Source organism: Nicotiana attenuata, unplaced genomic scaffold (genome assembly GCF_001879085.1).
Source record: "Nicotiana attenuata strain UT unplaced genomic scaffold, NIATTr2, whole genome shotgun sequence".
In the NCBI taxonomy this organism is placed as follows: domain Eukaryota; kingdom Viridiplantae; phylum Streptophyta; class Magnoliopsida; order Solanales; family Solanaceae; genus Nicotiana; species Nicotiana attenuata.
In genome coordinates this window covers 45,968-59,111 of record NW_017675093.1, presented here as the reverse complement: position 1 = coordinate 59,111, position 13,144 = coordinate 45,968, and the positions used below count along the sequence as shown (strand labels likewise).

General features: G+C 39.0%; 1 protein-coding gene across 1 annotated transcript in view; it reads right to left on the bottom strand.

Moving 5' to 3' along the window:
- Window positions 1-204: 204 nt before the first annotated feature.
- Window positions 205-13,144, bottom strand: part of LOC109219640 (TMV resistance protein N-like) — a 14,809-nt gene continuing 1,869 nt past the window's right edge. The window contains exon 2 of the mRNA XM_019384115.1: window positions 205-326. Within this exon, the coding sequence (XP_019239660.1) occupies window positions 224-326 (103 nt within the window). The 3' untranslated portion in view covers window positions 205-223. The remainder of the gene's footprint in view (window positions 327-13,144) is intronic.

Here is a 13,144-nt window from a genome sequence, read left to right as displayed (position 1 = left end):
AAACGGGCTGATCTCTCAATCAATTATGAATTCAAACCTGTTCTGATTTTCTATGTTTAACAAAGTGCTAAATTGAAACCAGTACCAAGCTATACTAATTCTACAGCTGATCGCCACAAATTAACAGTCCAAAACAGTCCCGTTAGGTACAAATTACACAGTCTGAGTTTCATTTAAACATAGATTTAAGCAGACTTCATTATGCAGTACATATCATTAATATCTACTTAATTACAAATGCATCGTCTAGCAAACAATCAGCTGAATATTTTCGTTTCATGCCCAATCTCGATACTACATCAATTTTGGAGTTCAAGTGTGTGTACCTGGAGAACAGAATGTAGTGAAAAGGGGAATAAGTTAGCAACAGCAGCGCAACAGTAGACCAAGAGATGATCAAACGGCAACAATACACAGCCCAGGAAGAAGTAAAATCAACCAAAATGCCTTAAATCTACTTGGAATCAACCCAGGAAATTATAGATCACATTCAACAGTCGAAATCACTTAACAACAGCTGGATTAAACCTCAAACGACTCCAGATGTTCTAATATTCAACCACAAATCACTCGAGCAAACCATTAAACAACTCCAAAACTTCTAGAACTAGAGCTTAGAGCAGAAAATGAAGAACACCAAAGAGGAATTCGAAACTTGATTGGAATAAGCAATGAAATCGTAATAATTTTTTTTGACTTTTCTGTTTTCTGATTTTGTTTTGTTTGTTTGTTTTTGATTTTTTGAAGATCTGGAGTTTGAATTTCAAATTTCAGGTCTGAAACTTGTGAACAATGGGAGGGAATTTGTAAAGAGGCTCCCAAAAACTTCTTATGCAAGGCAAATGAATGCCTATTTATAGGTGAACAACATACTAGAAGCTTCTATGACCTACCCTTCCCCAAATAAGACCTAAATTACCATCACATGTAACCTCCCCTAGTCTGAATTTATTTCTCTTGTTTATTCCCCAAACTACCCCATCTTCCTAACTAAAATTACCCGCCTTAGGTCAATTAAACCAAGCTTTAATAAGCAGACCAATCTATCAGGCAAACTGAACAATTAACAGACCAAAGAACTAATTTAATCACCTAGAACTAAATGAAGCCTAAAAATCTAAAACCATTATAAACCTACACATTTAATTGATCAATATTCAATCTACCCGAATTAAAAATAGGGTTTAATACTAAATCGGAAAATCTAAAGAACATCTTTTGAATTAAAGCTACTCAATCAGAAACAACAATCAGACTAGATCCTAAACTTGACTAAGTAAGATGAAAGGGATTATATCAATCAAACTAACCGATTGAACCAAATAGACACAAAACAAATACGATTAGGCTCTAACTAACACAAAAATTAATTCACTACAAAGAACTGTTAAGAAACCTAGGGAAACTCACTGAGAAAAAAGAAACTCCGGCTAGTCGTGTTATTCCCAAATTCGGCCATGCTTAGGGTCATTTGAGCTTTATCAATGATCCATTCCTTACGAGGGAGGTCCAGGGGCCCTTTGACATCAGTTGCATGTACTTTGGCCATTTTAGGGGTTTGGTTGGAATACTTGAAATAGATATTCGAGCCGTTCTGGTCATATTCGAGCCAAGCGGCTATGGGGGTTGGGTAGAGGAGGTCAAGGCGGTCCCATGGTGTTAATTTGGGACCATTTGGCGTAACCGGCGACTTGGCCGGAAAATCTTCTGATGTAGATTCGACGAGATATGGGAGGATTCGAGGGAAACTGACTTGATATTTGGAATGAGGAAGAGAAAGAGAATCTGGGGTGTGATTTTGGGATGGATTGGCCATGGCGGCGTTCGCCGCCGGCGGTGGTTCCGGCGGTGTCGCCCGTTCAGAGAATCTGTACGAGGAGGAAAGGAACGGTCTTTTTGATTTATTAAATCCATCCGATAATTTTATAATTAATCACCAGGGGTTATGGACCGTTGGATCAGGAGAAATGAGGGGCTCAGATTCAAATACGCGGAACGACGTCGTTTGGTCCCTCTTGGGACCGGACCGGGTTGGGCATTCGCCTGGGCCTGGACCGCTTGGACTTGGCGGGTTAGGTGCAAAAATGGCCCAAATTTGGTCTTTAATTCAAACCACTCTCTTTGTATTTTTATTTTCTTTTTAATTCGTTTTTTCTTTTTTTTTCGTTTTGTAATTTTGAATTTATTTTTTTAAGTTTTACGAAGATGCAAAATTAAACTAGCAATTAAGCTAAAACTAATTAATGCCTAAAATTTATTTAATAACTATTTTGCGACAATTTCATAGTTAAACAATAAAAAAAAACATAAAGTGAACTATTTTTGTCATTTTCTTCATATCCTATTCTAAAACAGATTAATCCCTAATTAATACTAACTATGAAATTAAAACCTAAATACAAATGCGTATTTTTGTATTTTATATGAATTAAAATGCACAAATAAAATGCAAACAATTAACACAAAATTCACAAAATTGCAAAATAAAGAAAGAAATCATTTTGTTTGAATCTTTGGGAGTAATTCATATAGGGCAAAAATCACGTGTTCACACTTTCAATAGCTAAGGCTAGGCTATGTGAAGGAAAATACAAACAATGGCACGAGTGAAACAAGGGTTGACATGGGCAAGGCAGAAACTCGACCAAGGCATGTGGGGCGGTAGTGGCGTCGGGCGTGTGCAGCAAAATCATGGGCGGCAGATTGTGGGCAAGGAATTGGTGCGAAGCAATGTCAAAATGAGCCAAGGCTGGGCGCAATGCCAGCCTTGGGCGTGCATCCGCTGACCAAGTCAAAAGGGCACATGCAGTGCCCATGCCAAAGCAGTTGGCAGTTTCCTTTTCATAACCACCTTTACCCATGTCTGATTTATGCTTGTATCCATTATCATTTCACGTAGAACATGGCCTATGTAGTTGGGGATGTCAACTACAAGATATGAATAGACTTAGTCTTAGCCCGACAAGTGGCAAAAGCTGTAGACAACAAGTGTCCATGTGTTGTCAAGTCCTAAAGGTTGCCTATGTGCTATAAATAGGTGCCTTTGGACTTAGTCAGATTTAAAGTGAAATTTCGTGTGAAGTTTAAGTGGGAAACAGGAGTGAAACATGAGGGTTTCTAAGTATTTCAAAAAGGACTAAGGCTAGGCATTGGGCAGGTCTTAGTGTTGGGTAAAGAATGACTTGTTGTTCTTTGTCAAAAGTAGGGCTGTGGTCGAATTGTGATCATAGTCAAGTGAGGGTTCCTTTGTAAGTTTTCAAAATTAATACAAAGGTTGGGATTTTCCCGTATTTGATTATGTTCTTTTCAATTTGCTTCCAAAATTCATTTAAGGCCAAACTTGCTGAAATTTGGCTAAGTGTTGGGAAAGGCTGAGTCAGTGCGCAATTTGACTGCCGCGCGGGTGTGACTTTGGACTTACCAAAAATGCCCCCGTGACACTAGTCCATCGGAGTATATCCTGAAGCACATGATATCCTGCAACCAAGCTTTCTCGTGACACGAGACAGTCGTAAGAGGCACATGATGCCTCACCTTACATTTCTTTTCCATGTTTTGGCATTTGTAAGCGAATTCATCAACTTCATGCACTCTTAACTCATGTCAAGAGAAATGTGTTCAAATCTGAAAATAAGAGAAGCAAAGAAAGAAACAATAATTCAATAAACAAAATAAAAAGATAATTTCGAACCCACAAGTTACTTGTGTGTCCTTAAGGAATTTAATTTTCTCGAGATTGCCCAATGTTTTGGATTAATTCCTCCCTGGATAGAACGGAATAACTGTTCTGTGATAGTGGCACTACAAATCACAGAACTTCAGCGAACTCAACAAATGGAGCAAATCACACTTGACACTAATATTTTTTTTTTGGAAAAATAATGCAATAATGTAGAAAAGAGGGGACACATTTTCATATTTCTATATAAATTAGGCCAAGCCTCTAAATTTATAGACAAAGGAAGGATGATATAGAGGTGCAGTTCAAAAGGTGTTTCTTCTATTTCCCACTCACCCTTTAAAGGAAAACCCAACATGTCACATTCATGCTCATCTTTAATCGGACGCATAAATGACTAAGAAAATTTGCACACACTACACTTAGCTGCTCCTGCACGCGTCATGAACAGGCATCTTATGCATGCATGGACAGTATAACACGGGGCTCGGCGGAGTAAAGATTTGATGTTTAAGGATTCTAACATTACGGGCTGCACATTAAAAAATAAAGAATAGTCATGGATCTAACCTTGATATCTTGTTGAGAAAATGAACCTTAGTGTAACGACCTGCCGGTCATTTTGAGTATTATAACCTCGTTACCCTATTTATTGCTTATTCTGTACTTATTTGTTATTATGTGATTCGTGGGGAGGGGGGAGGGGGTAGTTGGTTTGGTTCTGAGGATGTTTCAGAATGAGTTAGGACACTTAGTCCCAAGGTTGGAAGTCTAAGCTGAAAGAGTTGACCGAATATTGACTTATGTCTAAATGACTCCGGAATGGAGTTTTGATGGTTCCGATCGCTCCGTAGGGTGATTTTGGACTTAGTAGTGTGTCCGGATATTGATTTGGAGGTCTGTAGGTAATTTTGGCTTGAATTGGCGAAAGTTGGAAAAATAGAAGTTTGGAGAGCTGAGAAGTTTGAGCGAGAGTTGACTTTATGGTTACCGGATTTTGATTCAGGAAGTTGGAATAGGTCCGTTATGTCATTTATGACTTGTGTGCAAAATTTGGGGTCAATCGGAGTCGATTTGATAGGTTTTAGTATCGATTGTAGAAGTTGGAAATTCGTTAGTTTCAATAGGCTTAAATTGGGGTGCGAATCGTGTCTTGATTTTGCTTGATGTGATTTGAGGCCTAAACTAAGTTTGTGTCGTGTTTTACGACTTGTTGGTATGTTTGGTTGAGGTCCCGGCGGCCTCGGGTGAATTTCGAATGGTTAACGGATCGAAAATTGACTTAGGAGATATGCTGAAGTGCTTCAGGTCTGGTGTCATCGCACCTGCGAAAGGATTGGCCGCAAGTGTGGAGCCGTAGAAGCGGATAGGTGCCACAGGTGCAAAAAGGGAAAAGGCAGCTAGGAAGCGTAGGTGCGGAGGAGAAATCCACAGAAGCAGACGCTCTCCTGCGCAAAGTGTTCCGCATAAGCGGAGCTGGGCACTGTGGCTGGTGATCACAGAAGCGATGGGTTACTCGTAGATGCGGTCCCGCAGGTGCAAAGAGGGGACCGCAGGAGCGCATGGTCGGGTGTATAGTGTTCTTTGCATAAGCGGACGTGCGACCACAGAAGCAGTTTCGCAGATGCGAAATTCATGGCCGCAGGTGCGATTTCGCTGGCAGAAGGGATATAAACGAGGGTTAGAGTGATTTCTTCATTTTTGGGCTCTAGGAGCTCGAATGAAGGCGCGTTTTGAAAGGGTTTTTGCTCGATTTTGAGAGGTAAGCAACTTTTGGTCGTTTTTTGTGTATTAACATTGAACTCCCATTGAATTTCCCCCGTAGATTTGGTATTTTTGAGGTAAAAATTGTGGATTTTGACCCATGTGTTAGAGAGTAATAATTGGAGATTTGAATGATGATTTTGTATTGGAATTTGGTAATTTTGGTATGGTTGGACTCATGGTTGAATGGGTGTTCGAATTTTGTTAATTTTTTCGGATTTCGAGATGTGGGCCCGGAGTTGACTTTTTGACTTTTGTTAAAGAGCTTGGCTTTATCATATGGAATTGATTCCTATAGCTCGTGTTGATTGCATTGAGTTATTTGTGTCTAGATTCGAGTCGTTCGGAGGCCGATTCGCGAGGCAATGGCTGGTTGGAGCAGATATTTGCTCGATCTAAGGTAAGTAACACTTCTAAACTAGTTCTAAGGGTATGAATCCCCGAAATACGTATTATGTGATTAGTGTGGGGGTGATGCACTTGCTAGGTGACGGGCGTGTGGGCGTGCACCGTGGTAATTGTGACCCGCTCAATTATGTGGTACTGTGTAGTCATCAAACCTTATTGTTGTTCATGTGATCCCTATGTGTTAGACTAATTGAGTTGCAATCCATCTTAGAAATCATGTTTAGGTTATATGCTTATCCTATTGAGACCCACTGGGATCATTTCTATTGTTGAATCATCTGCTTAAATGGCAATTTTGTGCTCAGTCACATCTATCATTTGCATATCATATCTCAGTCTCTGTTACTATTTATTGTTGTATCATATACCATTGTTTGAGCTGATTGGCATGAGATTTGTGAGCCCGAGATACTGGAGAGATTGATGACTGAGTTGAGGCCTAAGAGTCGTGTTGTGAGAGAGATTGTGGATCGTGCTGCACGCCGCAGCAGGCCTTCTTGGCTTTATATATATTATTATTCTATGGATCCGGCTGCACGCCGCAACTTGCCTTATTGGCTTTACTATTATGGGATCGGGATGCACGCCGTGGCAGGCTAGATTGGCTTTATATAAGCGCTTGGGCGGGCTCCACCCCTCCAAAGTCTGGCATACCAGCAGTGAGCGCAGGTACCATACAGTGCTGAGTGACTGAGTGTGATGCGTGAGAGTTGAGACAGTCAGATTGAGTACTCGAAAAGTGGGAGTACCTGAGGTTATCACTGTGGTACATTACATGTGACATGCACATTTGACATGCACATTTGACATGTAGAAATAGAGATGTAACATTACACATATCACTCATACTTGGCATATTTCATTTGTGTTGAGCTTAAACTGTTAAACTTAAAAGCATATCTATATTCATGTATTGTGCACCATCTAATTATGAGTTTCTCTAAGATATTACTATCATATTTCCTATCATATCTGTAACGTTGTAATCTAGATTTTGGACTGTACTTTTCTGAGCTCGTCACTGCTTTCAGCCCAAGGTTAATTTTGTTACTTATTGAGTACATTGGGTCGATTGTACTCATACTACACTCTGCACTTTGTGTGCAGATCCATGTACTTCGGGGCACGATGGTTGCTAGCTTTGGAGCTTTATCTATTCGGAGACTATTGAGGTAGCTACCTTGGCGTCCGCAGACCTTAACTTTCCTTCTTTCTAGTTTATTCATATTGTCTTATCTTTCTAAATAGTGTGTTAGTAGTCAGACTATGTTGTCATTTAGATGCTCATGTACTTAGTGACACCTGGATTTGGGGGGGGGGGGGGGGAAGAGATTTTGTATTGAGTTGCGGTATTTTCTTATCAGTTATTATGAGATTTTCACAATTTAAGCTTGTTTCATTATGTTTTAAATTTAAAAATGTATAGTTATTTGTGAATTATCGGCTTGTCTAATATTGCGATAGGCGTCATCACGATATGTGAGATTTTGGGTCGTGACACTTAGGCCTAACTAAACATCATATACTAGCTCATGAATTGATGATTGCCCAATAACATATAACACTAAACAGAGTCGTTGTTTCCTATGACCCTTATTAGTAATTTATTTCAATCTGCTAAGCGTTAAAGTTGTTTCACTAGTCCTCTCTAAGGGATGATTTTGATTTGAGTCAATAGGCTATATTTAAAGTCCACAAATATATACAACAGCGCATGTGATTTCTCCTGATTCGAAAATGAATCTTATCCAACTTCTGGCTTAATAGCAGTGACCATGTCAATAAACTCACGAAGTAAAACAAGCTTAGTGAAAAATAACGTGCACGGTCCTTTTAGATATTGCGTTTTCTTATGTCCTGCAGCACATTGTGAGAAACCTTTCTAGCAGAGCCAGATCTTCGTCGAAAGCATGATTGGATATGACGAACATATATGTGTATGATCTCTTTTTAAAGTACTAATACTTTCTTCATAAAACATACCTAAAATAAATAAACATATAAAATGTTTTTTCGTACAAAAACTATAATTTAATTTTGAGATCTGCGAAAGTGGTAGGATTGTATGATGAAATAGGAGAAACCTGAGTTAACTAACTGTGGTTGCAATTGTTAGTTACACTGTTGTTAGGTAGTTAGCAATTTGGTTAATTATTGTTAAAAGAAGTTAGTAGGTTAGTTAGAGAATGACAACTGTCACTTAGTTGTATTATTAGACTGTAATTGTATATTAACATGTACAGTGTGGAATGAAAAAGCAGCGTTCATTTTTCATCTTCACCTCTAATTCTTCTTCTCTCATTTCTGCTCCTCTATACCTAAACCTTCATTGATGAATGCTCGGGCTAAATTCGTCAACAACACAAATACGATCCACTGATTTTGACATGGTATCAGAGCCACACGGCCATTAGTGTGGTCTTATCATCCTTAATTTTGTTTTCTCGAAGCTAATTTGGAAGCTCGACGATGGCGACTCTTGATAACACCGAACCAGAGAAATTAGGTCACAATCATCCACTTTTCTTGAATTCAAATGATAATTCAGGAGCTATATTGATCCCGTTGCAATTGAAAGGACCGGAAAATTACTCCATGTGGAGCCGGGCAATGACGATTGCAATCCTAGTTCAAAATAAGCTAGGGTTCATTGACGACACATACAAAAGGGAGAAATACGGTACGAATCTCGTTGATCTCTGGGAGCATTGTAATGCAATTGTTTTGACTTTGTTGATGAATTGTGTTTCACTGGAATTATTGAGTGGAATGGTGTATTCATCAAATGCTTATGCAATTTGGGATGATCTGAAGGAACGTTTTGATAAGGTGGATTGTTCTAGGATTTTTCAGATCCACAGAGAAATTTCCACTGCTAGGCAGGGCACTAGCTCAATTTCAACTTATTTCTCAATTAGAGTGCTTTGGGCAGAATTTGATAGTTTGGCACCAATTCCTGGTCGTGACACTACCAATTCTTGTGAATTTGTTCAATTTATGGAGCGTCAAAAGCTTCTACAATTTCTAATGGGACTCAATGAGTCATATGAAGTCAGCTACTCATGATGGTACCTGTGACTACCGTTGACAAAGCATACTCTATGCTTTTGGAAAGGGAGAGCCAAAGGAACATGACAAACACTGTATCTACAACAGATAATGTAGATGTTACAACACTTGTGATGGCAAAAGGAGATTTTACTCAGAAGCCTAAGAGGAACTATAATGTGTATTGTGGCTACTGCAAACTAAAAGGTCACACTCGTGAAGGTTGTTACAAAATCATAGGATACCCTGGTGATTTCAAGTATAAGAAGAAGCAGAATTTCGTTGTTTCTCATAATGTCCTTGTTGGAGATGGCAGAAAACATGATGCAAAGGAGGGAAGACAAATCCATGGTGATGGCAATGGTGCAGAACAATTTCTAGGGCCTTATTTCACACCTGAACAGTACTCTCAGATCCTGAAGCTGCTCAAACAGGACAACACTGGTGAATCATCAGCTAACATGGCAGGTATTGATGAAGTCTCAGCAAATATGGCAGGTAATGATAATGATTTTTCAGTAGATTTGCAGAAGAAGGATTGGATTGTTGACTCTGGAGCCACAAACCATATGATCTCAGACCTAAATGTGCTAGAAAAAAAAAACCAAATTAGAACCTCAGGAACAACAAAAGGTACACTTACCAAATGGAGGAACAACTGCTGTAACACATATTGGTTCATGTAGTTTCAATGGCATAGACACTTTAGACAATGTCCTATATATACCAGACTTCAAATAAATTGTTGTCTGTTTCTAAGCTCACAAAGGCATTACAATGCTCAGTCACCTTCTTTTCACATTTTTGTATGTTCCAGGACCTTTACAGTGGGAAGATAGGGGGATTGGTAGAGAAAGAGGTGATCTCTACTTATTTTCTCAGAATTATACTAAGAGGACCATTGCTGAAAATAAAGGCTTGGTTGTAGTAAAGGAGGAGGTAGATATTGATCTTTGGCATAGAAGGTTGGGACATGCATCAGTTGGAGCAATAAAATAAATGTTGGGGCTATCTCAAGAACAGTGTAGAAAGCAATAGAAAACTATGTAATCTATCCATTAGCAAGACATGTTAGATTGCCTTTCAGTAATAGCACAAGTAGAGCTTCTGAAGTTTTTCACTTGCTACACATTGATGGGCCGCTACAATGTCCAAACTTACAATGGGAATAATTTTTTTCTGACAATTGTAGATGATCATTCTAGAATTACTTGGTTATATCTGCTCAAGTTTAAAAATGATGTATTTGTGATTTTATGAAATTTCTTCAATATGATACAAACATAGTTTGGGAAATCTGTGAAAATACAAGATCAGACAATGGTGGAGAGTTTTTTTAATGCAATTTTCTCTCAGATCTTTTAGAGCTTAGGGATCATACATCAGAGAACTTGTGCGCACACCCCACAACAAAATGGGGTGGCTGAAAGAAAACATGAACATATCCTAGAGATAGCCAGGGCAATCAGATTTCAGGGAGCAATTCCCTTAAAAATTTGGGGACATTATGTCATAGCAACAGCTTACCTGATCAACAGAATGCCATCAGTGGCTTTACAAGGGAAGTCACTTTATGAAGTTTTTCACGAAAGGAAACCTAATCTGTAACATCTGAGGACAATAGGATGCTTGTGTTTTGCAAAGAGGCTGAACAATCATGATAAATTTACTGCTAGAGCAATTGCAGCTATCATGATGGGATATTCAGAATCTACAAAAGGATATATCTTGTATGATCTAGCCTCTCACACCTTCTTCATCAACCGAGATGTTAGCTTCAGCGAAACTATATTTCCCTTCAAGTTCAAAAAGTGCAGACCTTCACCACTGTTTTCTGATGGTGGTTTGAATTGTCCTATATTGTCTGATCAAGCTATGAATGACATGGAAGGAGAAGCTGGTTTAGATGATCTAGAAATTGTTCAATTGGAGAATGATGCTTCACCAGTTCCATCAGCTGGAGTTGATCATGAAGCAGATATACCTATCATTATAGATATTCCACCTACTTCTGAACCAGACACAGGAGCAGTGATGGAGGATTCATCTGTGATTGAATCTGCACACGAGGAAATCTTCTTTCCAGATGCCATGCCATCAACTGAGTCAACAGAATTAAGAAAGTCAGTTCGAACAAAAAAGGCTCCTGGTTGGTTAAAGGATTTTGTCACACCAGCCACCAATTTTGCTTCACATGTATCATATCCTATTCAGAATTCAGTTGACTATACCAACATCAGTCCTGCCTATAAACATTTTCTCACTGCCCCTACTTCTGTAGCTGAACCGAGAACCTTCAAGGAAGCTTCTACAGACCCCAGATGGGTAGAGGCTATGAAGACTGAAATTTCAGCTCTGGAGGAGAACAAAACTTGGGAATTGGTACCTTTGCCTAAAGGAAAGATTCCCATTGGTTGCAAATAGGTATTCAAGTTTAAGTATAAAGCCAATGGAGATATTGAGAGGTTTAAAGCACGATTGGTTGCCAAAGGATAAAACCAGCAAGAAGGCCTTGACTACATTGAAACATTTTCTCCAGTGGTTAAAATAGCAACTGTGAGATCAGTGGTGTCTATAGCTGCAGCAGAAGGTTGGCACATCTATCAAATGAATGTGTACAATGCTTTTTTACAAGGAGATCTTCATGATGAAGTATATATGCAACTACCTGAGGGGTTTACAAGCCGGGGGGAGCATCTTGTATTCAGGCTTGTCAAATCCCTTTATGGATTGAAGCAGGCAATGGAATGTTAAGTTGACTGAAGCTCTAGTGGCTCAGGGGTTTACTCAAAGCAGTCTGGATCATTCCTTGTTTACTCAAAAACAGGATAACAACATTGTTGTCATTCTGGCTTATCTGGATGACATGTTGATCACTGGGAATAGTCTGAAATTGATAGAAGCTACTAAGGATCAACTGAACAAAACATTCAAAATGAAGGATCTTGGAGAGTTAAAATACTTTCTGGGAATTGAATTCAGTAGATCCACCAAAGGTATTCTGATGAACCAGAGAAAGTATGCCTTAGAACTAATTGGTGATCTAGGATTAAATGCTCCAAAGCTTGCTTGGACTCCACTTGAATACAGCCAGAAGTTTACTAGCAAAGAACTATATGACATTACAGGGGTGCAAGTAGATGATGCATTGGAAGATAAAGGAAAATATCAGAGATTTATTGGGAAGCTATTGTACTTGACATTAACCAGACTAGATATAGCTTTTGCAGTTCAAACCCTTAGCCAATCCATGCAGCACCCTAAGAGAAGCCATTAGGAAGCAGCCTTAAGAGTTGTAAGGTACATCAAGAGAGAGTCTGGACTTGGCATACTGATGAGTAGCAGAAAGGCAAATGTTTTGAGTGCCTATTGTGATGCTGATTGGGCATCATGTCCTAATATAAGGAAATCAGTTACTGGTTTTCTAGTAAAGTATGGAGACTCACTCATTTCCTGGAAATCAAAGAAGCAAAACACAGTATCAAGAACTTCAGCAGAAGCTGAATACAGAAGCATGGCAGGACTGTAGCAGAATTGATATGGGTGGCTGGATTGTTCAAGGAGCTAGGAGCAGATGTGAAGAAATCAATTGAATCGTTCTGTGATAATAAGGCAGCACAACAAATTGCAGCAAACCCAGTGTACCATGAGAGGACAAAGCATATAGAGATTGATTGTCACTTTATAACAGAGAAGATTCAACAAGGATTAATCAAAACACATCATGTTAGTTCTAAAAAGCAACAAGCAGACATATTGACCAAGGCACTTGTGAGATCACAACATGAGTATCTAGTATCCAAACTGGGAGTGCTCAATGTTTTTGCACCTACCGGTTTGAGGGGGAGTGATGAAATAGGAGTAACCTGAGTTAACTAACTGTGGTTGCAGTTGTTACTTACACTGCTGTTAGGTAGTTAGCAAGGTGGTTAATTATTGTTAAAAGAAGTTAGTAAGTTAGATAGAGAATGACAGTTGTCACTTAGCTGTATTATTAGACTGTAATTGTATATTAACATGTACATTGTGGAATGAAAAACAACGTTCATTGTTCATCTTCACCTCTAATTCTTCTTCTCTCATTTCTGCTCCTCTATACCTGAACCTCCATTGATGAATGCTCGAGCTAAATTCGTCAACAACACAAACACGATCCACTGATTTTGACATTGTACTCCTTAAGGTGGAGAAGTTTTTAGGCAAGGTTGAAACTTTACAGTTTATAGTGCTACAGATGGGGGGGGG